The sequence below is a fragment of the Spermophilus citellus genome (genome assembly GCF_964194105.1).
Source record: "Spermophilus citellus genome assembly, chromosome: 6".
NCBI classification, from domain to species: domain Eukaryota; kingdom Metazoa; phylum Chordata; class Mammalia; order Rodentia; family Sciuridae; genus Spermophilus; species Spermophilus citellus.
Window position 1 is genome coordinate 122,312,435 of NC_138187.1, and position 26,520 is coordinate 122,338,954.

Here is a 26,520-nt window from a genome sequence, read left to right on the forward strand (position 1 = left end):
TACTTTATCAATTAAATTTAATATATTGAAATTTTTTTCTTCCTTGCTAGGAATACTCTAGCTCTACATATAAGATTTCTTTGTGGGGCTGGGGTTGTGGCTCAGCAGTACAGCACTTGCCTAGCAAGTGCAAGGGGCTGAGTTCAATCCTCAGCACCATATAAAAATAAACAAATAAAATAAAGGTATTGTGCCCAACTATAACTAAATTTTATTTAAAGATTTCTTTGTGAATATCAATTAAGTAGCCAACAAATTCCATATAAATGTTTAGCTTCCATCCTCAGTATTTATGATACTCCTTAATAAAAGAAGGTATAATGTTTCATAACCAGATTTCCGGCCCAAGGTCTCCATGCCCAATACAGCACCTACCATGTACATTCTTAGATAAATTACATATAAGCATTTCATTTCCCTTTCATCTACAAAATAAGGAGTTGATATTTTGGCTAGTCCTCTTGACCCTCATCATGAACTCCCTCCCCACCTCATAGAAATATACAGAGAGAGACTCAAACTATACAGTATTATTATTTGAACTGGTCAACAAGAAAGGACCAAGTCCTTAATAACTAAACAAGTACGTATCCAATAAATAAAGACTGCCAGTCCCAGTGGCACATGCCTGGAATCCCAGCAGCTCAGGAGGCTGAGGCAAGAGGATCACAAGGCCAAAGCCAGCCTCAGCAAGGCCCTATGCAACTTATCAAGACCTTGTCTCAAAACAAAAAATAAAAAGGAATGGGGAAATGGCTCAGAGGTTAAGCACCCCTGGGTTCCATTCCTTGTACAAAAACTAAGGAGAGAGAAATAAAGTTCTCTTTAAATGACATAATACCAAATCACAGATTTGTACCACAGCAAATTGTTAGAGAGAAATTGTTAAGCAATATGTTAAACAATCTTCTATATTTAGTTTCATGACTATAATGCTGTAACATTACAATAGTCTAAAAAGGGCATGAGTTATAAAATCCTTATCACATTGCCATTCATAAGTGTGCCTTATTAACTCTCAATGAAAACACACAGATTCTAAAGACCTTCTGAATCCATAATTTTCCTCGGCTTTAGCAACACCTTAAATAATTTCCCATATAATAAATAGTAGTAATAGTTGAAATAGTAGCACTTTAAATCTACTCATTATAGAAATGTATTCCTCAAATAAGATTTACTCATTTTTCTAAAGTTATAGTTGGTTTTAGAAAAATTTTAGAATATTTTATATTTCCTTGAACCATATATTTATACACTAACTTAGATTTCATGTCAATTTCAAGTCAACATTTGTTGAGTGACTACTGATCATGCCAACAGAAATAGCACGTAATCCCAGGTACTTACTTCTACTTCAGAGTCAAGCAAAGACCGAGAACTTAGGTCCAACCCTTGCAGCTGGAGTCGTGCTACTTCAAGCTCAAGTGACAGGTGTTCCGTCTGCTTCTTTTCTGCTGCCAACTTGGACTCCATCTCCAAAGTCACACTTGTCAGCTTCTGCTGCCACTGTTCATTTTCTGACAAATACTGCTTCCTGAGACAATCAAGCTCTTTCCTTTCAGAACTTAATAACTGCTCAAGCTCTTGAATTTCTTTATTTTTCAGAATCCCTTCACTTTCAATTTTCTCTTCCAGATTCTTGAGGGATTCCAAGTACACCTGACAGAGGGTCTCAAGTTCTTCCACCCTCTTCATGGGGGCAGTTGGGATTTCTTTCTTTGCCAGATTTTCCTCCAGACGGCTACAAGATACTTCATCTATGTTAGACAAGTTTGCTGAAATACTTCCTTCTAAACTACTCAAGAGAGAAAGGTCTCCAGTCTGTTCTAAAACATCTTTGTAAAAAGAGGATTCTCCAAAACTTGTCAGGCTAGGGCTGTCTGTCACACAAGAGAAGGACAGTGACAGATTACGCCCCTCCTCAGGTTCTGGCTTCAAGTCCTTTACCAATTCACCTTGCAAGTTTCTCAGATTCACTGACAAAGCCGAATTTTCAGCCTTCAATGTATCAACATAGGACCGTAGCTCTGCCATCTTAGAGCTCATCTGACAGTGCTGATCATGTAAAATTTTGTGTTCACTTTGTAAAGATGAGAATTTCTCCTGTAATTCTGCAAAATGCATTTGAACTTCTTTATTTGACAAGGTCAAGCGCTCATAGGAATTACTGTCATCCAAAGGATTCAAGGACACTGACATCTGCTCGTTTTGTTGCTCACCAAATTCACCATCTGACATTTCTTTCACTAACTCATCTTGAAGAAGACCATTTTCATCATTTAATATTTTAACTTCACTTACTAGTTTCTCTACCTCTTCTGCCATTTTACTCGTTGTTGTGATACACTCTGATCTTGAATCATTCAGCTCAGATACCAGTTCCAGCTTTTCAGCCCGCAGTGCCTCACACATTTTCTCTAGCTCATTCAGCTTGTTCACTGCTGTCTGCAGAGTGCAATGAAGCTGTGCATTGTCATTCTGACTGGTTGACAATTCATGAAGCACCGAAAGGTACCTTTCTTCTGTATCTATTTCACAGTCTTTAAGGCCACTAATTTCCTGTGGCTGATCATCTTGCAAATTTCCAGTTCCTAATTTTCCTCTAATTGTCTGTAATTCCTGCTGCAAGCACTCTTTCTCCTTCTCACTTTGTTGAAGTTTCAATTCCATATTTTTCACCAAAGCTTCTAATTGTATAAACTGTGTAGTACAACTGCCTGGAGCAATGTCTTTAACTTCAAGATCCATGTGATGCTGAAAATCACATTTATTTATCTCATTCTCCGTTTCTTTCACAGAGACCCTAATTGTTTCCAAATCTGGATGCTGCTGTTCCAGTTCAGTCTTTGTCAGCTTCATCAGTTGCTCATTCTCTTGTAATAAGTCATTGACTTCCTTTTGCAGCTTATTTTGTTCTTCCTTTAGAGTCATGATTTCTTGCTTTAAACCATTAGCCTCATTCTGAGAATTGTTTTGGATGTCTGTAATCTCAGATCTCAGAGTTTGTTGTACTATCCCCAACTCTAACATTAGTTTCTGGTTTCTTTCTTCAGCAAAAGCTAATTTTGTTAAGAATTCTTGATGTTCCTTTGCAAATGCTTCCTTTAGCTGTTCCAATTCAGTTTTTCTGTTTTCACAAATGCCAGTGCATTCCTTTAGTAAGCATTCTAATTCAGAGTTCTTTTCTTGCACTGCTTTGTATTTTTCATGAAGATCCTCCAATGCACTTCCGGTTTCTTCACATCTCTGTTGTAAAAGAAGTCTTTCTTGCTTATACTGATCAGATAACTCTGAAATGCTTTTCTCTCGTTCTTCTATACAACTGGAAAAATTCTCATTTTTTTGGATTAAGTTCATTTTCTCTTGACTTAAGGTTTCATTAATTTCTTTGAGTGCCCCATTCTCTTGGGTCAATTCTTCAATTTCTTTTTTGCTTAGAGAAATGATGGAACTCATTTCCTTTTTCTCTGAGCTCAGGGTTTCAGATAAAAGTTGTAGCTCCTTTAGAGAGACTTCAAGTAGATGGTTGCTCTTTTTTAATTCTTGAATCTCTGCTTGCTCAGCTTCTAGTTGTTCTTTCAAAAGTTGCAATTCCTTTTCCTTGTTCTCCAGGGCAACTAAAGTTTCATTAACCACATTCTGATGAACGACAGTGTCTTCCTGTAACTTACTAATGCGATGACTCGTTTCAGCCAGGAAGCTTTGATGCATCTGTTCTGCTTTCATGAGATTTTCTTCTATTTCTCCTTTGACTTGCACCAACTCTTCACACTGCTTCTGCAGATCTGAGTTCATCTGCTTTTGAGACTCTAAGGAAAATTCAAGTGAAACAACTCTGTTTTGTAAGAGAGCTGAATGCTTTGGACTTTGGTCTGCACCTAAGTGGCATTTGCTTATTTCGGAAAGCATGGTTCCTTGTTCCCCTGTTAGATTTGCAAAGGAATTATTCACTGTAGGCTGCTGTTCAAAAACCAAACAACTTCTGTGATGATCCTCACTCGACACCAGATTAGAATCCTTGGATCTGAGGAGTTCCCTGAGGTTCTCATATTCAGCATGCAAGTTTTGGTAATGCTGGTCTTTGTCCATTATTTCACTTGACAGTAAATGAAGCTTGTGTTCGAGATCTCCAACTTGCCCAGTTAGCTCTGAAGTTTTCAGACACATATTTTCTATTTCCTTCTTATGCTTCTGATCAGAGATCTCAGCTTTCTGCTGTAGTTCTACATAAGCTTTTTTCTGTGTCTCTATCTCCATGGTCTTGCTCTCTATCACATTGTGAAGGTTTCTGATCTCAACATTTAGGTTTTCTCGTTCCATCTCCAGGGTCTTTTCTCTCTCATTGTATTCGTGACTTTTTATTTGCTGAGTCTTAAGGCAGGTTTCCAAGTGATTGATTTTACTCTGCAAACTTTCCTTTTCTGATTCCAACTGATTTAATAGTTTTTCATTTTCATTTTTCCAATGAGAAAACTGAGTTTTCTCTTCTTTCAATTCTTCATACTCTTTCTTTTTTAACTCCAAAGCACTCAATAAAGCTTTGGATTCTTTTTCTATCTTGCTTAATTTATCATTCAGTTGTTCAATGTGATGTTCCCTCTTCTTCAAAAGGTCTTGAGAACAGTCCCGTTGTTTTTCCAGATCGGCCAAGGCAAGCTTCAGTTTTTCTAAGGTCAAGGAGTTTTCCTGCTGATTAATTTTGTCTTGAAGATCTCTTAACATGGTTTCCTGAGAGGTATTCTTAGCTAGTTTAAAAAGAAAAAAAAATTGTCAATGTTTTAATAATTATCTATTCTATAAGAATTCTAGCCAAGCATGGTGGCACACACCCATAATCCCAGTGGCTCAGGAGGCTGAGGCAGAAAGTCACAAGTTCAAAGCCAGCCTCAAAATCCTAACCACCTAGCAAGACCTGTCTCAAAAATTTTTTAAAAAGGGGGTGGGGGATCCTGGGGAGGTAGCTCAGTAGTTAAGTGGCCCTGGGTTCAATCCCTGGTACCAAAAAAAAAAAAAAAAAGAATTCTACTCTCTAGCCACGTACAGTGGTGCACACCTGAAACCTCAGGAACTCTGTAGGCTGAGGCAGGAGGACTATAATTTAAAGGCCAGCCTGGGCAACTTAGGGAGAACCTGTCTTAAAATAACATAGCAAGGGCTAGGAATGTAGCTCAGTGGCAGGGTGCTTGCCAGCATACATAAGGCCCTGAGTTCAATCCCCAGCACTGACGTTAAAAAAAAAAAAAAGAAACAAATAAATAACTTCTTAAGCCTTGTAAAAATCAACATTATTACTATATCCCTCTTGGAAAGCAGATCATCTAATAATTACCTAAGTTTATATAAAGACAGTGAGGAAAAAGCTCGTTTTAAGGATAGTATGATAGTATCACACTAAATCTTCTTTTAAGCAGCTTAATAAAAGTGCTATATAAAATACTAAGGGGGGCTGGGGATGTGGCTCAAGTGGTAGCGCGCTCGCCTGGCATGTGTGCGGCCCAGGTTCGATCCTCAGCACCACATACAAACAAAGATGTGTCTGCCGATAACTAAAAAATAAATATTAAAAAATTCTCTCTCTCTCTCTCTCTCCCCCTCTCTCTAAAAAAAAAAAAAAAAAAAAACAGGGAATATTTCCTTGAGCACTTCTTTACTTCTTTTTCTTTGTGTATATCTAAATTTTCCCCATATTTTGATTATTTATTCCAAGAAAACTAGGAGAAGAGAACTAAAATTGAAATATCCTAATTCACGCTATGGTAATTCTGATGTCTCAAAAAAAAAAAAAAAAAAACTACTCACAACACCATTTTAGTTACAAGTTCATGATGCTACATATCAGTTAACTCTCAAGGCCTATATGTGAGTAATCTTGGAGAACAATATCATCCACAGTAAGTATGACAAGAAGATATGAGAATCATCTGGAAGCTTTCATGACCTTGTTTTCTGCCCAATGCCTCACCTCTACCCACAGCCCCTCGCAGTTGGGGATAAACATAATGTGTTCATAGAACAGTGATGAGAAGGCTTCATATTCCTCAAGTATGTTGGGGGAGGAAAAAAGTTGAGAACCTCAACAGTATGACAGAGGCAGCATGTATCAGACTCTCAGAAGCAATAGTGAATGATAATCATACACATTTCTAACCTGCTAGTCTCAAATCTATCCACTAGGCATTGATGGCTTGTGGAACAATGATCCAAAAACTTCAATTTGCTCTATGTGGAAGGCCCTCCAATAATGACACTGGTAAACAACACTTAAAAGAGTCCTAACCATTACATCCTGTTACAATTTTCCTTCAGGAAAGCTAAAAAACTGGCATTTTTTGCCTATGGAAAATGAAAGTCATCTTGAGCAGACTTAGTCCCAGCTCCTTATAAGGCTGAAGCAGGAGAATCACTTGAGCCCAGGAGTTTGAGACCAGCCTGGGCAATACAGAAAGACTCAATTGAATAAACAAACAAACAAACAAATAGAATAGTCATAGGGACATTGACAGATATTCATGGGTCATATTTCTTTGAGAAGAAATCCTAGACATGCAGACACCCCAGAGAAGAAAATATATATATATAATTTAAAAACATAGCACAGACAAAAATGAAACAATTGATGGGTTCATTTGCTGTAAATAGATAATTCCTTGACTTTAAAGTCAGGAAATAAAATCATTCAGTCAAAATTTTTTTAAAAATCATTCAGTCAAATAGGTTATTCAAATTGCAATGGTCAGGGCTGAGGTTGTAGCCCAGTGGTACAGCACATGCCTAGCATGTGCAAGGCACTGGGTTCCATTCTCAGCACCACGTATAAATAAATAAATAAAAGGTCCATTGACAACTAAAAAAAGTAAATATTAAAAAAATTCTTTTAAATTAAAAAAATGCAAATAGTCATTACAGGGTTTGGAAAACATACACTAAACATAGGAGTTTTTTCATTCTAAGGGAAATGGAGGTAATGGGCAAACACACTTTGGACAAAAAGAAAACACTGGGACGAGAGACGGCACTGACAACTGAGCTTCGTGTGGAAAATACTTACCCTCTGGTTTCAAAGTGGTAAAAACCTTGCATTCAAGGTCTCAATACATTCATTTTTAAAAATACAACTCTTTCTCTTGAAAATTAAAAAGACAAAATACTTTTTCCACATCACCTACAGGATCTTTTGGGGTGAATATATGGTAAAATTCGGTTTCTCTAATATGTTAAAGTCATCCATCCTCCTTCACTGGGGCAATAACTTAGAGAACTAACTAAAACACTAAGTTTACTCACCTCTCATTTCTTCTGCAAAATTCTGGCTCTGATTTAAACTCTCTTTGACTTTCCTGAGTTCTTCCTCCAGGTGGCAGACTTCTCTGGCCCTTTGCTCAGACTGGCTCTTAAGGAGACCATTTTCCTTTTTCATTTCCTAAAATACACATTAAGTTGATTACAATCAAAACAAATGCTCAAACAAGTCATGACTTCTGCCTTCATAAGGGTCCTTAGCAGAACTGTCTGTATCTCTCCCTTCAAGTACCTCATGAAGATAGACATTTTTCCTTGAATCAAATAATGTCATGAATTGAAATCAAAGCCAAAGCAGATGATAATCTTTTTCCTTCAAAAAAACATGTATCGGGCTGGGGATGTGGCTCAAGTGGTAGCATGCTTGCCTGGCATGCATGCAGCCCGGGTTCGATCCTCAACACCACATACAAACAAAGATGTTGTGTCTGCCGAAAACTAAATAAATAAATAAATAAACTCATTCTCTTTCTCTCTCTCTCTTTTAAAAAAAAAAAATTTATCTCTTTGCAATTTCTTGTTGTGCTTATGACTGCTAAAGAGTTAGCTTACATGGAAAAATCTATTTACAAGATCCTCAAGGACAAAGGTTCCAAGTTCTTATCAAATATATCTTTGCAAAGAGTTGATACATTCCTAAAACAAATTATTCATGTGATAAATTTTTACTTCTCATTATAATATCATCTAAGGGTTCATTGTTGGGGAATGTCTTTATGAGTAAAATTACCTTCAAGAAACATTTTCATCAAGAAAATGTACAATGTTCAAGATGCTGGGATGTAATTATGAGAAGAACAAATATAAATAATAATAATAATCACTGAATACCCACCAGAACGTGCCAAATACCAAAGAGACATTGAGTGTGGGTGAAAAAGCAAAGGTTGGGGAGTAGACGAATAATTAATTCCATATAGGAGAATTTGAGCTCTCACAATGAAACAGATTCATTGGGTGTTTGAGTAAATAAGTACCCATGCATCTGTGTGCAATAAGGTAGCAGAGATGCATACATATACAGTTCCAACCCATTATCTCGGGAGACCTTTGATCTTAAAAACTAAGCAATATTTACATGCCAAATGAAAGCATGATTACTCCTTAACCACATAGGACTCATATAATAAACATTATGAATACTCTATACCTACTTGAAACTTATCATAGTTTTTTTATGCTCATAAGTATCTCAACCTATATTATGTACCACACTCTGGACCACATGGAATTAGCAGATATCATTATAAACTGACAGAACCAAGTGCCTCACATCTTTTGAGTGAGGAAAAAGGCTAATGTTTTAAAAAACTGCCTTTCAAAAATACCTTTCTGAGAAGCAGGGGGAAATTTCTGAATCTTAAAGAAACAATTAAGACCCATCCTCCAAAATCCTACAGCACCGTTTGAAAACAGATGGCCCTGGCAAAGCTGTGTTGGAAGACTGCCTTCAATTATCAGCCTGGTTACTACCAGCAGATGGGTACTGATGCAGCAAAGCCAAATTCAAGAAGAGGGAGAATCTGGCTAGTAGAAAGTACTTGAAAACTTGCTGGCAGCTGCTCTGTTCATGTATATACATTCATTTCATCATTAAAATGAGACAAAACCTGTTGTCGGTATTATACTCCTGTCTCCCACATCCTAATCCTGCCTTTCTTCCATGGCAAAACTGACACTCTATCAAATTAAGATATCAATCAGAACTAAAGGGCTGATTGTCCAGTGAACTCTAGACAGAGGCTAACTCACACCAGTCAGTATTAAATTTTGCAAAGAAAGATCATGAAGGTGAAACAATGTTATTGATTTAAGTTAGCATCATTAAACCACAGAAAATGTTTGTTCTTCAGGCTCAATAAAATCTCCCAGTCAATGAGATCACAGATGGAAGCGCTCTGACAAGTGTAATGGAGTGTTATTATTATTTTTTTCTTTCCAAAGTTTAATTTGCAAGATCATGATCAATGGAAAATAAGGTCAACATTACGACTAACTAGAACATAACTACCTGGGTTAACTTACCACTTTTATTTTACAGCCTAGAAAATATTCTTACCCTAAAAAATTGATCAAATCAAATCACATCTAATCTTTGGGAGACTGACAAAGCTGAGAAGACATCCCAACAGGAAGGAAGGTAAGAAAAAGGAGAAAAGAGAGGGAAGGGACCAGCAAGGCAGGGGGGTAATTTATAGTATGTGTCTGTTGATCTCCATTCTTCTCTGTCCATAACTGGAAACATTTAAGTGAATAGTAAGCTCAATGGAAAGATTTAGAGTGTCTTTCTCTATTCTGGCACTAGTTTCGTAAATATTTGTTTCTAATGAAAAAATGTTCAGCCAACCCTGGGACCCAGCAGGCTTATAATGCCACAGCTATGACCAACCCAAGAATTTTAAAAGGCCAGAATTTAGAAAACGAACATCTGAAAATGGATGTGCAGGCTGCCATCCATCAGCAATTAGTTTTCTGCGATGCTACAGCCACTTAAGACTTGATTGGGTAGCTCATTACCAACAATGAGCTAAGCGTACAAGGATATATTCTCCTAGGCACCTTGTGCATCCTCACATGATTTGCAAAATTGGGCACTACTCAGGAAAAACACGACAAAAATCCCTATAAGCAGGAGCCAGCATTAGAGCTTAGCAAGCAATTCCACCCAGATCAACTTTGGTTTAGGAGCAGCAAGGGAAGCATCACTTTCTAGGGCCAGACAAAACAAATTTCAGCTAGTGTGCGGTGTTTCATGATCCCATCCCTGAATATAGCTTAATATGTCCCCTGCCAGGGTGAAGTCTCTATGTGACTATGAGATGAAAGCAGAAGATGCGCTTTTCCCCTTCCACCTCATCATTCTTGCCTGCCAGACTGAGCTCCTTAGAGTATCTAGTATAATACAGATCCCTATGTTTGGAAAGGTCCCCAAGCAAGTGTTCCCTCATCTTGCCTGTCAAATGATGGGATTTTATTGCCAAACCCCAATGCAATGGGGGCTGGCACTGGATTCCAGATAAGCAGCCCATCTAAACCCTCCACTCACTTTGATACTAAATGTTAACTTTACCCTTGGTTAGGCCATTAAATCACGTTTCCAGCACTGATAATTTCTCATTGTGAGCAGCATATTAGTTTACTAAATACGAACAAGGAAAATTTCAGTACAACTGTCACATTGTTTCAGCATCCAAAACCTATAAGCATGCTAAACTTGTTTGTACTTACTTATAATTAGATATGGAAAGACACCCAGAGTGGTAGTATAATAGAACAGGCAAATTTTTAAATATGAAAAACCTCAAATGCACTGTCCCCTGGTCATGACCTTCTGTGCCTATAGGTGACAGCAAACAATGTTAACATCAAAATGGACCTAATAGATGTGAAGACTAAAGCAATGAGCAGGTGGGTTACAATAATTTACTGAGCATTTTTGTGCTGGGCATGGAGCCAAGGATTTTATGTACAATATTTAATTTAATCATGAATATAGCCTTGAAGAGGGAAAGGTATTATTTGTCCCTCAGAAAGGCTAAGTCACCATCTCAAGGTTACAGAGAAGGTAAGTGGCAGAAAAGCAATGCAAATTCAGATCTCGCTCCCTCCAAAGACAACACCATTTATACCCCCAGTCCTACCACCACTTCTTTTTTTTTTTCTTTCTTTGCAGTAGGGAGGATTAAGCCCATGGATGCTCTACAACTGAACTATATCCCCGGTCTTTTTTATTTGAGACAGGTGCTTGCTAAATTGCCCAGACTGGCCTCCAACATGCAATCCTCCTGCATCAGCCTTGCTAGTCACTTGGACTACAGGTGTGCACTACTGCAACCAGCATCATACCATCACTCTTGCTGATAAGTCACTTGCCCAATCCCAATTCAAAGGACAAGTGCCAGCTGACCCCTGTCAATTCATGATGTTATTTTTGAAAGACACATGTGATCATACACATCAATTAAGAAGAACACTAAATTCATTCCCAGGCCCTGTTCTAGGTACTTTCCACACATGACTGACTACCCTTATGTGACAGAAATCAGTGAAATATAAGTGAAACATGATATGCATGTAACTGAGGATAGAGTAGAGTTCATTGGAGATAGCTCTACAAATGACAGCCAGACCCTGCAAAGATGCACAAGTCTTCAGAAACACCTGCATGATGACATCCAGCCCAGTACTATGACTCAGCCTAGCATGCCACTTGAAAAGTGTTTGGACTCTCTTGACCAGATGATTGCTTTTACAAAATGTTTCCTCCAGGAAGCCAGGGGAGTCGCAGAAGAGTTTCTGGCTGAAAGAGAAGCTCACAGAGGGAAGAGTTGATGCCAGTCTGCCTGTGGAAATGTTAGCAGAAGCATCTGTTGGTTGCTCCCCACTGGCCAAAAGGCAAATATTTGTTTTGTTGCAACAAACACTTCCATTTGAAAAACTATCACTGGATGTGAAATTCCTTCTACTCGGGTTGCAGGAGGGAGGCCCACCTTTCCAGCAGTGCTTCCCCTTCATAGCTACCCACTTCTTCACCATGACAGATGTTCTAATTTCACAACTGTGACACACTCTGCAAAGCCCTAGAGGAAAGTACACTTAGATTTTCATCACCTGTATAAGGAACTATGCTTTATAGAGAATTTTTTTCTTTAAAACTGATCACAGAACATTTAAATAAGCAGGAAAATATTCTTTCCTATTATGTCCCAGAGGAAAGAAACCTCCACTGAACTTTTGCTACTCCTCCTTCTGAAGTTAAAATACTGATTCTGAAGTTACAATACTGATTCTATTCAAATTGTTTCAGTCTATTGCCTGTTCCTAAATGGTTCTTAATTAAGCCCTTTAAATAAAGTCTAGGACACTAAATAAATTCAGAAAGAAACCATGTATGCATGAACAAAATCTTAGTAGAAACACTGGGGTACTCCTGGCATCCACACCATCACCTAGAGACCCTTATCCACCATTCTGTAGGATAAACAGGAATCTCCAAAAACAATGTTTACCAGTGTTTGCACATACTGAACACCAAGACTGGTGTTTAGTTTTGAAGACAGAGTAACAAAACACAATTGATAATGATTTTTTTTTTTTTTTTTTTTTTGGTGGTACTGTGTATCAAACCCAAGGCCTCACATATGTTAGGCAAGGGCTCAGCCACTGCACTACACCTCCAGCTTCTCGATTTTTTATAAGAATTTTAAATCTATACACTGTGTCATTACTTTTCTTCTTTATTTAAATATATGACTTTCTACAGGTTTTTAATATTACCTAACTCAAAAGCCAACCCTTAGTAAAGAGATTTAATCAATAGCTTATGTCAACAGTTCTGTTTCTTTCCATTCAGAAAATCCACTCCTTTCTTTTCTTTCTTCTACCTCCCAGGTGGAATGATTCTAAAAAACAACTGAGTCTGTGTTCTCAATACAAATCATATTTTCTTATAAATGCTAGATGCATGCAAGTAATGCAAAGTAAAAAACACATATTCTATGTCATAGTTATGTAACAGAACAGTTGTAATACTTCTGGCAAATAAGGAAAAATATATACACTTGTGATAAACTACTGACAAATGAACAGAAATTCTTCTAATCCTCATACCTCATCCTGCACAGCAGTTGAGAAATACTCAGCTCTGCCCCTACTTACCTCGCTGCTTCTCCTCAGCTCATCCTCCTTGATCTGACTCGCCTGGATAGCCTGCTCCATTTTGCTGACCCTCTGCTTAAACTCTTCCAAATTCTTTTCTAATTGTTGCTTTACAGATGTGACCTACAATGGAGAGGAAAAAGAAAAAGCATTATTTTTATGTTTTTTATTTGTAAATAATCATTCATTCTTTTTTTATTTCTTACATACATGACAATAGTGGAGTGCATTACATTCATAATTATCCATTCACAGCACAATTTTTTGTAACTCTGTATGTATAAAGTATGTTCATGCCAAATTATGCATGAGTTCTTTTTTTTTTCATAATTCTTAATACACCTTTATACCACCATTTATCATATCTCTGTTTGTATATAAGGTATGTTGACACCAAATTCACATCTTCATACATGTACTTTGTATAATGATGACCATCTCCTTACACCATCCTAGCTATTCCCCGTCTCCCTCCCTTTCCCTCCCACCCCTATTCCCTATCTAGAGGTAATTTTCCTCCCTAGCTCTTTTTTTTTAACATGAGCTCTATTATTATTATTATTATTATTATTATTATTATTATTATTTGCATTACAATTCTTAATACACCTTTATACCACAATTTCATTCTTAAATTAAAAAAAAGTTCAAGCCAGGCGCAGTGGCTCACACCTGTATTCCCATGGCCCTGGAGGTGGAGGCAGGAGAATGGTGAGTTCAAAGCCAGCCTCAGCAAAAGCAAGTCACTAAACAACTCAGTAAGACCCTGTCTCTAAATAAAATACAAAATAGGGATGGGGATGTGGCTCAGTGATAGAGTACCCCTGAGTTCAATCCCAAGTACCCCCACAATAAATAAAATAAGTTCAAGGTACTTTGCATTAGGCAGAAGGGAGTACATATGATTACACTGCCAGTGTGATTTCTACATCATGTAAAACCAGAAAAATGTATGATGCATCAAAATGCATTCTACACTCATGTACAATTAGAATAAAGTTAAAAAAAAATCAATTGGCAAAGTAAGTAATGATACAGCTATTTGCTCAAGTTCCATATAACCAATGTTACAATTCAGATAGATCCACAAGTCCTGATATGAAATATGACCAAGACATATTAATTGAAAAAATAAGATGGAGCACAAATCATGCCCTATGCCTTTATTTGTATTTTTAAGAAGTAGAATTGGAGGCTGGGATTGTGGCAGAGGAAGAGTGCTCACCTCGCATATGTGAGGCACTGAGTTCAATCCAGCCCCACATAAAAATAAAGACATTGTGTCTACCTATAACTAAAAAAAAAAAAAAAAAAAATGTTAAAAAAAAAAAAAAGCAGAATTGTACCCACATATATGTAGAAAAATTCTGGAAGAATACTATTTGTCTACTTTACCATTATAATATGTAATTTTTATAATTAAAAAACATCCATTATTCTCATTAAAAAAAAACTTCAAGGATCGTTAAGAATTGATGCTAACTATTCTGGTGGAAACCAAATATATGTCACAACTAAATGCTAAATTAAAACACCATTATGATGGGCTGGGGATGTGGCTCAAGTGGTAGCGCGCTTGCCTGGCATGCGTGCGGCCCGGGTTCGATCCTTAGCACCACATACCAACAAAGATGTTGTGTCCGCTGAGAACTAAAAAATAAATATTAAAAATTCTCTCTCTCTCTCTCTCTCTCTCTCTCTCTCTCTCTCTCTCTCTCTCCTCTCTCACTCTCTCTTTAAAAAAAAAAAAAAAAACACCATTATGAGAGCCTCTGACATCATTTAGTGAGCAATATATAGAAAAAAGAGGTAAAGTTTGGAGAACTCAGAGAAAACAGGAAAAAAGTAAAGATAAGAAAAGGACTGGAATACCATACACTCATTGTCCTTTGGTGTTAGCAAGGGTACCAAAATCTCAGAAGCAGTGAGTCCCTCACATAGAACATGGTAGTATTTGCCTATGCACATACTCCCATACACTTTAAATTATCTTTCAATTGCTTATAGTGCCTAATACAAACTAAATGGTACATAAATAGGTGTTAAACTATATTATTCAAGGAATAACAAGGATAAAAGTATGTATGGTTCAGTACATCACAGGATTAACTACATAGTATTTGAAACATATGCAAGGCAAGCAACCCTCAAATAATGAGTGCTGCAGAAACAGGACTTGTGATGTGGTAGAGGCTACAGCAGGATGTATCTACACACCACTTCATTCGTGTGGATTCAGGATAGCACTTGATGCACAGCAAATTCATGTTTTGCTGTTTGAAATGTTCTGGAATTTTGTTTTCTAAGAATATTTTTGAGCCAGGTATGGTGACACACATCTATAATCTCAGCTACTTGGGCAGCTTGAAGAAGGATCATAAGTTCAAGGCCAATCTCAACAACTTAGGGAGCACCTGTTTCCAAATTTTTTTGAAATTAAAAGTAAAAAGGGTTGGGGATATAATTCAGTGGTAAAGTGTACTGGGTTCAAACACCAGTGCCACAAAAAAAAATATTTTATATTTTTGATATTTAAGTCCACAGATATGGAATCTGCAGAGATGGATGATGACCTAGGCCAGGTTACAGCACCAGATGGGACAGAAAGTAGTCATATTCAATATACAGTATAAAGATAGACATAAAAAGTCAGGCTTATGCTTAAAAGGGAGATAGAGACACATGTAAATTTTGTAGGGTGGCTGATAAGACTAGCTTCTGACATAGGTAACCTTTATAAGAGATCATTTCACATAATAATTTATTGAGTTTCAAATTCATTCTATGCAGCTTTTGTATCTTTTACACCAAAAGTTTAAATATACTATTATATCATTCACATACAAATATGCACACAAATCCACATATACAGATATGCACACAAGTGTGTGTGTGTGTATATATGAGAGAGAGAGAGAAAGAGAGAGCAAGAGAGCGCACAAATAAGAATCAAGTCAGCAGTTTTAACAGAAATGGTTCAGGTGTGAAAGAAAAAGAATTGAAGATGGCATGGATTTCAATTTCTAATATGCCTGAAAATGTGGAGAAAGGAATGGCTCTTTATTAGGATGGGGAAGACTAAGAAAGAAGCAGGTTTTAAAAAAAAAAAAAAACAAAGAAAAAACTAGCTGAGTTCTGTTATGAACACATTAAGCACGAGATGCCCGTCAACTGCCAGGTGGAACATCAAGCACATACTACAAATCTAAAGTTCAGAGGAGACCTCCAAACCAGGGACATAAAGTTATAAACCTAGGTGAGATCACATTTGAAGTGAGTTTCAAATAAGACAATTGATTTTACTCTCCAGTGCATTAGCTATCAGAGAGCATAAATTACTTGGGACAGTTCCCATCTGTTCACATGATCCAGAACAAGCAGAATCTCAGAAACCTCTACTGACCTTCAGATCTGAAATCCTAACTCTACATCCTGCTTTCTCTGGATGAGAAAATGGACATCAGAAAGGATCTGTTCACTCTGCACTTTGATGAGTAAAGAAAATGAAGATAGAACATTTTTGCTTTAAAAGAATCTTCACTCACACATGGAACATGACACAGTTGCTCTCACAAATTGAGAGTAAAGCTGTGGTTACCAGAGGCTGGGAAGAGCAGAGGAAGGGAAAGGAGAACAGGGAGAGGTTGATCAGTGCGTGCTAAGTGACAGAAGATCAAAGAAGTACTGATGTGCTATTGCACAGTAGGGTGACTATGATGACAATAATGCACTATATAATTTCAAAAAATTAAAAGGATTTTGCAAGTTTTCACCATATAGAAATGATAAAGGAGACAAGGATGTCTACCTTGATTTAAACAATATGCAATGTACACATGTATCAAACATGCATAGTACCCCATTAATATGTACAACTTTTATGTTTTCAGATACTGGTTTTAAAAATATTTTATGTTGCCAGACGCAATGGTGCACACCTGTAATCCCAGTGGCTCAGGAGGCTGAGGCAGGAGGATCACAGGTTCAAAGCCAACCTCAGCAAAAGCAAGGTGCTAAGCAACTCAGTGAGACCCTGTCTCTAAATAAAATACAAAATAGGGATGGGGAAATGGCTCAGTTGTTGAGTGCCCTGGGTTCAATCCCCAGTTACCCCTTCTCCCCAAAATAAAAACATCTTATGTCAACTGTGGCGGAGAAGTAACATGCATAAGGAAAAGAGGGAGAGAGAAATAAGTTCGTGTCCTACTTTATCCAGTTCAGCCTGTAGGATATTGAGAGTATTCTTGGCTTGCTGTAACTCTTGGGTAAGCCTGGCTTTCATCTGAGTGCACTCTTGGTCCAGGGTTTGGAAAGAACGATGCTGACGGGAAAGTTCCTGAAAAGCAAAGGATACATGCATCAAACTAACAATGATTGACAAGGGAGATTCCAAGATGAGGCACAAACATCCCATCAGTTAATGCTACATGGAAAGAGCACAAGACAACAGGGAGCCAAACCAACCATCCACTGACTGACAAGTTCAATCAGCCTAAGCAGTGGACCCCACAATCAAATCCAGATCTCTGAAAGGAAGGCAAAGGAGTCTAAAAGTTGACCATGTGGTAACCAGCCCAGCAGATTCCCACCTCATCCCTCATTTTAAATTAACCATCTCTATTTGGGTGAATCAGGCAGGTGAGAAGAGCTGAACTGCAAAGATCACAACTCAGCCAAGCAATCAAACACTCAAGACGGGTTAAATAATCAAAAACCAAAGTTATACAACTTATAATGTTCTTAAATTTTAAAAGATAGAAAATAAAGGACACAATTAACTCTGATAACCATAGGATACCAGCTAACATTCCCAGTCACTCTTACTAAAAGACTAGATTCTCAAGCTAAATAGCCTGAAAGGACCAAACTGGCAGCAATACCTACCAGCCCACCTTCTGCCCTAACTCCTCCGACTTCTCTCCCTGTACATTAACTACCTTCCTAGTTCATTTGCCATCCCACAGGCTTAACAGACTGGAGAACCTTATGTAATCCCCTTCACTGCAAATAAAGTGTTTGAAAGAAGCAACAGAACTTGTTCCTAGTCAGTATCTCAAGCACCTCAGAAAACATGAATAAAAAAGAAAACTCTGGACTACTAATCCTCTCTCTCCAATCAAAACCAGAAACATGAGAGAAATAGGTGACCTGTTGTCTACAAAGCATTTCCCTCTAATGATTTCCCAAATTATGACAAACTGCTTCTCTTTCCAAGTAATCAAACTTTTCAAGAACACAGACTCCACAAGAGCCTTTCAGACACACTCTTCCTGAACCCATTTGCCTTACCTCTTGAAGCTCCTTTTCTTTCTCCTTGATTTTCTGTTCCAGAGAACACCTGGCACTTTCTGCATTTTGTCGCTGACAACTCAAATCCTCAGTCAATTTTTTCAACTTTTGTTCCAATGCAGTACACTAACAGATAAAAATGTTTGACACCAAAGAAAAGTCATTCAAGGAAAGAAGCAAATATTTTGTTTTTTAGAAAAAAATCTTAGCCCCAAAATCTGTTTTAAGTTTACCATTGTTTTGATCTTTTTATTTCATAAAAAGTTGGGTTTGAACCTATCAGCCAAATACAAAAACCACTTTATCTCAGCACATATAAAATCTATATTTGGGAAATATTATCAAGTATGTAAGAATTAACCCATTTAAATAAATAACTTCATAGTCCATGCTATGAAAACTGAGACAGGATGTCTAATGATTCATCTAACATACTGCTGCTGGGAAGGAGAGGTTAAAAGGTACTGGTGTTGACCCAGTAATTACAGGGTGCCCATTACCTTTCTCTGATAGTCTCTTTCAAGCATAATGGATCTTGCAGGAAATTTTAAATATTAAAATCCTTCTTTCCACAATGTGGCTCCCACTATGCCACTTTATATTTCTGAGGGTTCACAGGGCTCAAGAATATCACAACTAGGTTTTTTTTGTTTGTTTAATTCTTTTTTTTTTTTTAGTTATAGGTGGACACAATGTTATAGGCGGACACAATGTCTTTATTTTACTTTATGTGGTGATGAGAGTCGAAACTAGTGCCTCATACATGCTAGGTAAGCACTCTACCTCTGAGCCATAACCCCAGCCCCACAACTTGTTTTTAATCAAGCTGCTATAAGCAACACAAAGAACATTCTACTGCCTTCCTAATATCTAGTTATCCATAAAGTAAATTCGAAAATGTGAACTACATGAAAATTTAGAATGCTCTTCTAAAAACAGATTGGAACAAAAGAGTCATAATTCTTTAAATGGTGAAATCCATTCCTCTATATCATCCCCTTGTGCTCAAATCCTTAAACTGCCCTCTAAAACCACTCTAAGGACCCAGGGGATAATAAGAAAACTTTGTCTTGGTGGAAAGGAACTCTTCACTCCAAAAGAAATGTGTCCCAAATTGGCAAATCTCTCTATGATTTTTTTTTTCTCTAAGAATCTTCATAATCTAATTTATAGCTATTAGAAATTTAACTGGGAATTCAGAGAAAAAGAAAACACTATATAACACTTTGCTGGAAGACCAGTCAGACACCAATTATTAAGTAACCAGAGACAAAAAGTGTAGAGTTGGTCAATAATGACTAAATGATTTTGAAAATATCAGAACTTTAAAAATATCAAATTTAAACAGCAAAATTTTGAGCCAGTGGTTTGAACCAGTCCACTACATTGAACATTATGACACTTTTGTCATTATTTTTATATCATCCTTGAGTTTTTAAATGCCCAAGAAAGAGTATTACAGAGATTACAACAATAATAGGTATGAATTCAACAAATATTTATTAACAGACTACTTTAGGTTATGAACTGTTGTAGGCACTGAAGATATAACAGTAAATAACTCAGACACAAATCCCTGCCCAGATGATGGCCTAAAATTTGGATGATTGACAATTCTCAGGGAAAAAAGAAAAAAAAAAAAAAACATAAACAAAACCTACATGTACTACTAATGAACCCTTGGTACCCTCTACTGGCATTTCCTCAAACTGCAACAGATTCCACTACTCCCATCTCAGAATCAACAATACTTTCCTATTAAGACATTGTAGGTTTAAAAAGACCCTTTACAAGGTATTTATATTTTATATAAACCTTTCTAAATGGCATTTTAGTATCAATAATGCACAATCATGTAAAAATAGTTAATCAGTAGGTGTCATAAATGCTCCATGGTGTTCTAAAATAAGTGACCAGAGCTCAAATCCTTTGAAAGTATATAGCATGTGACCCTGTACACTTCTCTAAGATTTCTGCATATATTTTAAAAAACTCCCAAGAATCAATAAATGGGATGGATTCAAACTAAAAAGCTTCTTCTCAGCAAAAGAAACAATCAGTGAGGTGAGAAGAGAACCTATATTTGGAGCAAATTTTTACCACAAGCACATCAGATAGAGCACGAATCTATTTTTTTTTTTTATTGGTTGTTCAAAACATTACAAAGCTCTTGACATATCATATTTCATACATTTGATTCAAGTGGGTTATGAACTCCCATTTTTACCCCATATACAGATTGCAGAATCACATCGGTTACACATCCACGATATTACATATTGCCATACTAGTGACTGTTGTATTCTGCTATCTTTCCTATCCTCTACTATCCCCCCTCCCCTCCCCTCCCCTCCCATCTTCTCTCTCTACCCCTTCTACTGTAATTCATTTCTCTCCCTTGATATTTTTTCCCCTTTCCCCTCACATCCTCTTATATGTAATTTTGTATAACAATGAGGGTCACCTTCCATTTCCATGCAATTTCCCTTCTCTCTCCCTTTCCCTCCCACCTCTCGTCCCTGTTTAATGTTAATCTTTTTCTCATGCTCTTCCTCCCTGCTCTGTTTTTAGTTGCTCTCCTTATATCAAAGAAGACATTTGGCATTTGTTTTTTAGGGATTGGCTAGCTTCACTTAGCATAATCTGCTCTAATGCCATCCATTTCCCTGCAAATTCCATGATTTTGTCATTTTTTAGTGCTGAGTAATACTCCATTGTGTATAAATGCAACATTTTTTAATCCATTCATCTATTGAAGGGCATCTAAGTTGGTTCCACAATCTAGCTATTGTGAATTGTGATGCTATGAACATCGATGCAGCAGTATCCCTACAGTACGCTCTTTTAAGGACTTCAGGGAATAGTCCGAGAAGGGCAATAGCTGGGTCAAATGGTGGTTCCATTCCCAGCTTTCCCAGGAATCTCCATACTGCTTTCCAAATTGGCCGCACCAATTTGTAGTCCCACAAGCAATGTACAAGTGTACCCTTTTCCCCACATCCTCGCCAGCATTTGTTGTTGTTTGACTCCATCATGGCTGCCAATCTTACTGGAGTGAGATGGTATCTTAGGGTGGTTTTGATTTGCATTTCTCTGACTGCTAGAGATGTTGAGCATTTTTTCATGTACTTGTTGATTGATTGTATATCCTCCTCTGAGAAGTGTCTGTTCATGTCCTTGGCCCATTTGTTGATTGGGTTATTTGTTTTCTTATTGCTTAATTTTTTGAGTTCTTTGTATACTCTGGATATTAGGGCTCTATCTGAAGTGTGAGGAGTAAAGATTTGTTCCCAGGATGTCGGCTCCCTATTTACCTCTCTTATTGTTTCTCTTGCTGAGATAAAACTTTTTAGTTTGAGTAAGTCCCATTTGTTGATTCTTGTTTTTAACTCTTGTAGAGCACTAATCTATAGGATATATAAAGAACTCAAAAATCTTAACACGAAAAAAAAAAAAAACAAATAACCCAATCAATAAATGGGCCAAGGAACTGAACAAACACCTTTCAGAAGATGATATACAATCAATCAACAAATATATGAAAAAATGTTCAACATCAATAGCAATTAGAGAAATGCAAATAAAAACCACTCTAAGATTCCATCTCACTCCAGAATACAAACAACAATAAGTGTTGACGAGGATGTGGGGAAAAAGGCACACAGTGACACAGCCACATCAATGTTTATAGCAGCACAATTCACAATAGCTAAATTGTGGAACCAACCTAGATGCCCTTCAATAGATAAATGAATAAAGAAACTGTGGTATGTATACACAATGGGATACTACTCAGCATTAAAAGAGAATAAAATCATGGCATTTGCAGGTAAATGGATGGAATTGGAGAATGTCATCCTAAGTAAGCCAATCCTAAAAAACCAAAGACCAAATGTTTTCTCTGATATGTGGATGCTGATCTATAATGGGGGTGGGAGGGGAGCATGGGAGGAATGGAGGAACTTTAGATAGGGCAAAGAGGAGGAGAGATAGAGAGAGGGTATGAGGGTAGGATAGATGGTAGAATGAGATGGACCTCATTACCCTAAGTACATGTACAAAGACACAAATGGCATGACTCTACTTTTCTGCACAACCAGAAACATGAAAATTCGTGCTCTATATGTATACTATAAATTGAAATGCATTCTGCTGTCATGTGTAACAAATTAGAATAAATAAATTTATATATACTGAACTCCAAGTCTGCAGCCAGCTCTAACACTCTTTTCTCATGAATTTAAGCCTTATACCCCACAAAGTCTACAAATACTTGGGGGAAAAAACATATTATAAAATAGCTAACATTCACTTAAGAATACAGTATTAGAATCCAGGCATGGTGGCACACACCTGTAATCCTAGCAGCTCATGAGGCTGAGACAGGAGGATTGAGAGTTCAAAGTCAGCCTCAGCTATGGTGAGGCACTAACTCATTGAGACCCTGTCTCTAAATAAAATCCAAAATCGGGCTGGGGATATATGGCTCGGTGATCAAGTGCCCCTGAGTTCAATCCCCAGTACCGAAAAAAAAAAAAAAACAGTATTACATTAGCTCTATTTAATAAGTAGTTGTAATGTCTAGGCCAGAAAAACAACTTCAGCAAAACATTTCACAAACTGGATTTTCAGTTAAGGTGAATTTGTAGCTAGTTGGGAGAAAAAAGGAATCCAGAAAGCATTAAACAAATGAGTGTTTGGAACCTGGAAGGAACACTAATAGAAAGAAAGCCAGATTTATGTTCTCAGCACTGGTCTACTCAAACAAATTAACTCAAGATCTGTTAAGAAAAAAATTTCATCAGATATGTTAGAGCAAGGATTTGGTGATTTTTTGTCTCAACAAAACTAACAAGATAAAATGTAAAAGAATAATGGTAATTCTTACATACAAGAAGTCCTAGCCAAGCAGGAATTCAATTATCTTAATTGAATAAGAACTAAACAATAGGCTCTGATAATAATAACGACTAATGTCATTACATGTTCACCCTGTACCAGGTACTAAAGCCTTTACAAAAATTATCTCAATCGTTACACTGACCTTCGGCCCAGCTATCATTAACACCACTTTATTGATTAGTTGACTGTTCAGAAGTTAATTAAACAGTTCCAAAAGCAACACAATTAGAATGTAGCAGGGCCAGAGCTCAAATCCAACTCCTTCTATCTTGAAAGACCAAATTCCTATTACACACTCTTTGTCAACAGAATAAATGCACAGATCCAGAGAGGCCACGTCCCACTAAGGCTCCACTGCTCCTTCACACATCTAGTCAGTGCTCCTCAAGGGGTCCCTGCATAAAGCACTGCACGAGGAGAATGTGGAAAAACGGCTTCTACTTCCAGAAAGATGGAATAAACACACTTTTCCCTATTAATCCCAATAAGAACAAATAAAAACTCTGGACAGTAAGATGAACATAAGAGAGAGTGGAGAGACAGTGGCAGACTGATGAGGGAGCTTAGGACCCCAGAAAAAACACCCTACCACTAACAACCCAAAATCTCAATGCAGCAGAAATACCCTTTAGGAATGAAGATGAAAACAATATATCCTCAAGTGAAGGAAAATTGAAAGAATGCGTGGCCAACAGACCTACTTTAAAAGAATGAGTACAGGAAGTTCTCTAAACTGAGAAGAAAGGATGAAAGAAGGATCCCTGGGAGGCATCTAGAAAGAAAGAACAAGTTAAGCAACAATATAAACATATGTAACAAACTCCTTCTGTTCTATATATATATATATATTTTTTTTTTTCTTAAGTTGTCAAAGGACCTTTATTTTACTTATTTATATGTGGTACTGATAATCGAACCCAGTGCCAAACACATGCTAGGCAAGTGCTCTACCACTGAGCTACAAACCCAGGCCTCCTTCTGTTCTTGAGCTTTTTAAAATAAGTTCAACAATTGATACCAAAATTACAAGTCAATATAGTACCAAATATACCCATAGAAACTAAGAAGATTATTTTATAAATGGGGAAGGATATAAAAGCATGAAAAGGAAGATAAATGTTTTATAATTGATTAGAACTGGTAAAAAAAAGTCATCAATAGAATGTGATAAATTATGTGTATATAATAAAACATCCAGTACAATCATTATAGAAGTTACTCAGAAAGTTAAGGGTCTTATGTTTTCTGTCATATGTGGAAGCTAGAGAGGAAGAGAACAACAAAGATAAGGGCAGATCTCATGAAAATCAAAGAGATGCGAAGAGGAAAGTGACCAAGGGATGGGGAGCAGGAGGAGTACTAAGGAATGATACTGGTCAACTTATATTGTTATATTGTGTATCACATGCATGTAGGAACATGTAACAATAAATCCCATCAGTATGAATAACTATAATGGACCAATAAAAAATGTTCGGGGGGGGGGGGGGACAGTGGGAGAGTGCATTAAAAAATATCACTCAACTATATACATTCTACATGAAATTCACTTCAAATTAACAATGTAGGCATATCAAAAGTCAAAAGACAAGAATACATAAATTTCACAACTTAGAGAAATATACAAACTATTCCAATCCTCCCAGTATGAAATAGGTAACTTTAATAGTTTGATAATTGCTAAAGAAATGGAATTTATCATTCTAAAACTCCCCAAAAGAAATCTCCATGCCCAAATAAATTCACTAGAGAATTCTCTCAAATGCATAAAGAAGAAAATATACCAATTATATTCAATCTTTCAGAAACTGAAGAAGAGGGAAGACTTTCTTATTCATTTTATAAAACTAGAATTACCTTGATACAAATGTCAGACCAAGATGGTAGAAAAAAAAGAACAAACCAATATCCCTCATGAAAGTATGCACAAAAAACTAGTTTTTAGCAAATAAAATTCAGAAATATATAAAAAGAATTATACAACAATACCAACTATAAATAAAACCAAGTGGGGTTTATTCCCAAAATGTAAGACTCATTCAAATATGTAGAATTCAGTGTAATCCGCTACCTTAACAATTTAGTATTTTATACAACTGCAACAATCTATAATTATCCCAAAACAAAAATAATAATAATAATAATAATTATTTAATTAAAGGAAGAAAGGAAGGAAGGATAGACAGACCTATCCAAAGAAAGCAAAAAGGGGATGCCAGAGAAAATATCTTATGAGGAAAGGAGCTCACAAGAATAAGAAACACATTAAAAATCCAGAGTTAGACCAGGCTGGGTGCTGTGGTGCATGCCTGTAATCCCAACAGCTTGGGAGGCTGAGATAGTAAAATCCTGAGTTCAAAGACAGCCTCAGCAACAGCAAGGCCCTAAGCAACTCAGTGAGACTCTGTCTCTAAATAAAATACATAATAAGGCTGGGAATGTAGCTCAGTGGCTGAGGAACCTGAGTTCAATCCCCGGTACCCAAAAAAAAAAAAAAGTTAGTCCAAGACAGCAGGATACTCCAAGAAGACAAGAAGATAAAAGCAAACAATGGGCCCAGAGGAAGATTAGGTTCAGGAGACTGTAAATCATTATTGTTAGTCTTAGGATGTAATTCATTTTCCTCCATAATACTTGTTACCACATACTATACTATCTATGTTTACTTATTTGTTTTTGTTATTTTCTGCCTCCCTCCATTAAGATGAAGCTCCATAAGGCAAGGATATTTGTCTATTACCACTGTATCCCCAGGTCTAGAACAGTGCCTAATATATTGTAGGCACTCAATAAATAAATGAGTGAATGAACAAATGAGTAATAGAAAAAGGAGACAACTGGTAAGGTAGATCCAGGCCAAAGCAAAAATAAATTATCAAAGAAATAGGAAGGCTAGTCTTAAGATTCAATGGCAAGGGACTGGGGTTGTGGCTCAGTGGTAGAGCGCTTGCCTTGCACATGTGAGGCGCTGTGTTTGATCCTCAGCACCATATAAAAAATAAATAAACAAGTGTGACACTACTTTGTGTACAACCAGAGATATGAAAAATTGTGCTCTCTATGTGTAATACGAATTGTAATGTATTCTACTGTCACATATAACAAATTAAAATAAATAAATAAACAAAATACACTCATTGTGTTCATCTACAACTAAAAAATATTTTTAAAAAATTCTATGGCAAAGAGTATATTTACTGGATCCCACGAATAGATCAATTAAATTCCAGCACATCTTCCAAAACTATTTAAAACCTCTATTTGTTTAAGTGCCTATGCTACGTGCCATACACTATGCCAGGTGCATTTTTCACCACCCCCAGAGACTTTATAAAAGAAACCAGTGACTTGCCCAAAGTTACTCAACTG

At 36.9% G+C, this 26,520-nt stretch overlaps 1 protein-coding gene across 1 annotated transcript in view; it reads right to left on the bottom strand.

Moving 5' to 3' along the window:
• Positions 1-26,520, bottom strand: part of CENPF (centromere protein F) — a gene marked incomplete at its 5' end in the record, with an annotated part of 52,993 nt that overhangs the window by 13,319 nt on the left and 13,154 nt on the right. Inside the window, 5 exons of the mRNA XM_081299757.1 lie at positions 1,351-4,748; positions 7,288-7,423; positions 12,961-13,083; positions 17,168-17,296; positions 18,250-18,375. Coding sequence (XP_081155883.1) covers positions 1,351-4,748; positions 7,288-7,423; positions 12,961-13,083; positions 17,168-17,296; positions 18,250-18,375 — 3,912 coding nt within the window. The remainder of the gene's footprint in view (positions 1-1,350; positions 4,749-7,287; positions 7,424-12,960; positions 13,084-17,167; positions 17,297-18,249; positions 18,376-26,520) is intronic.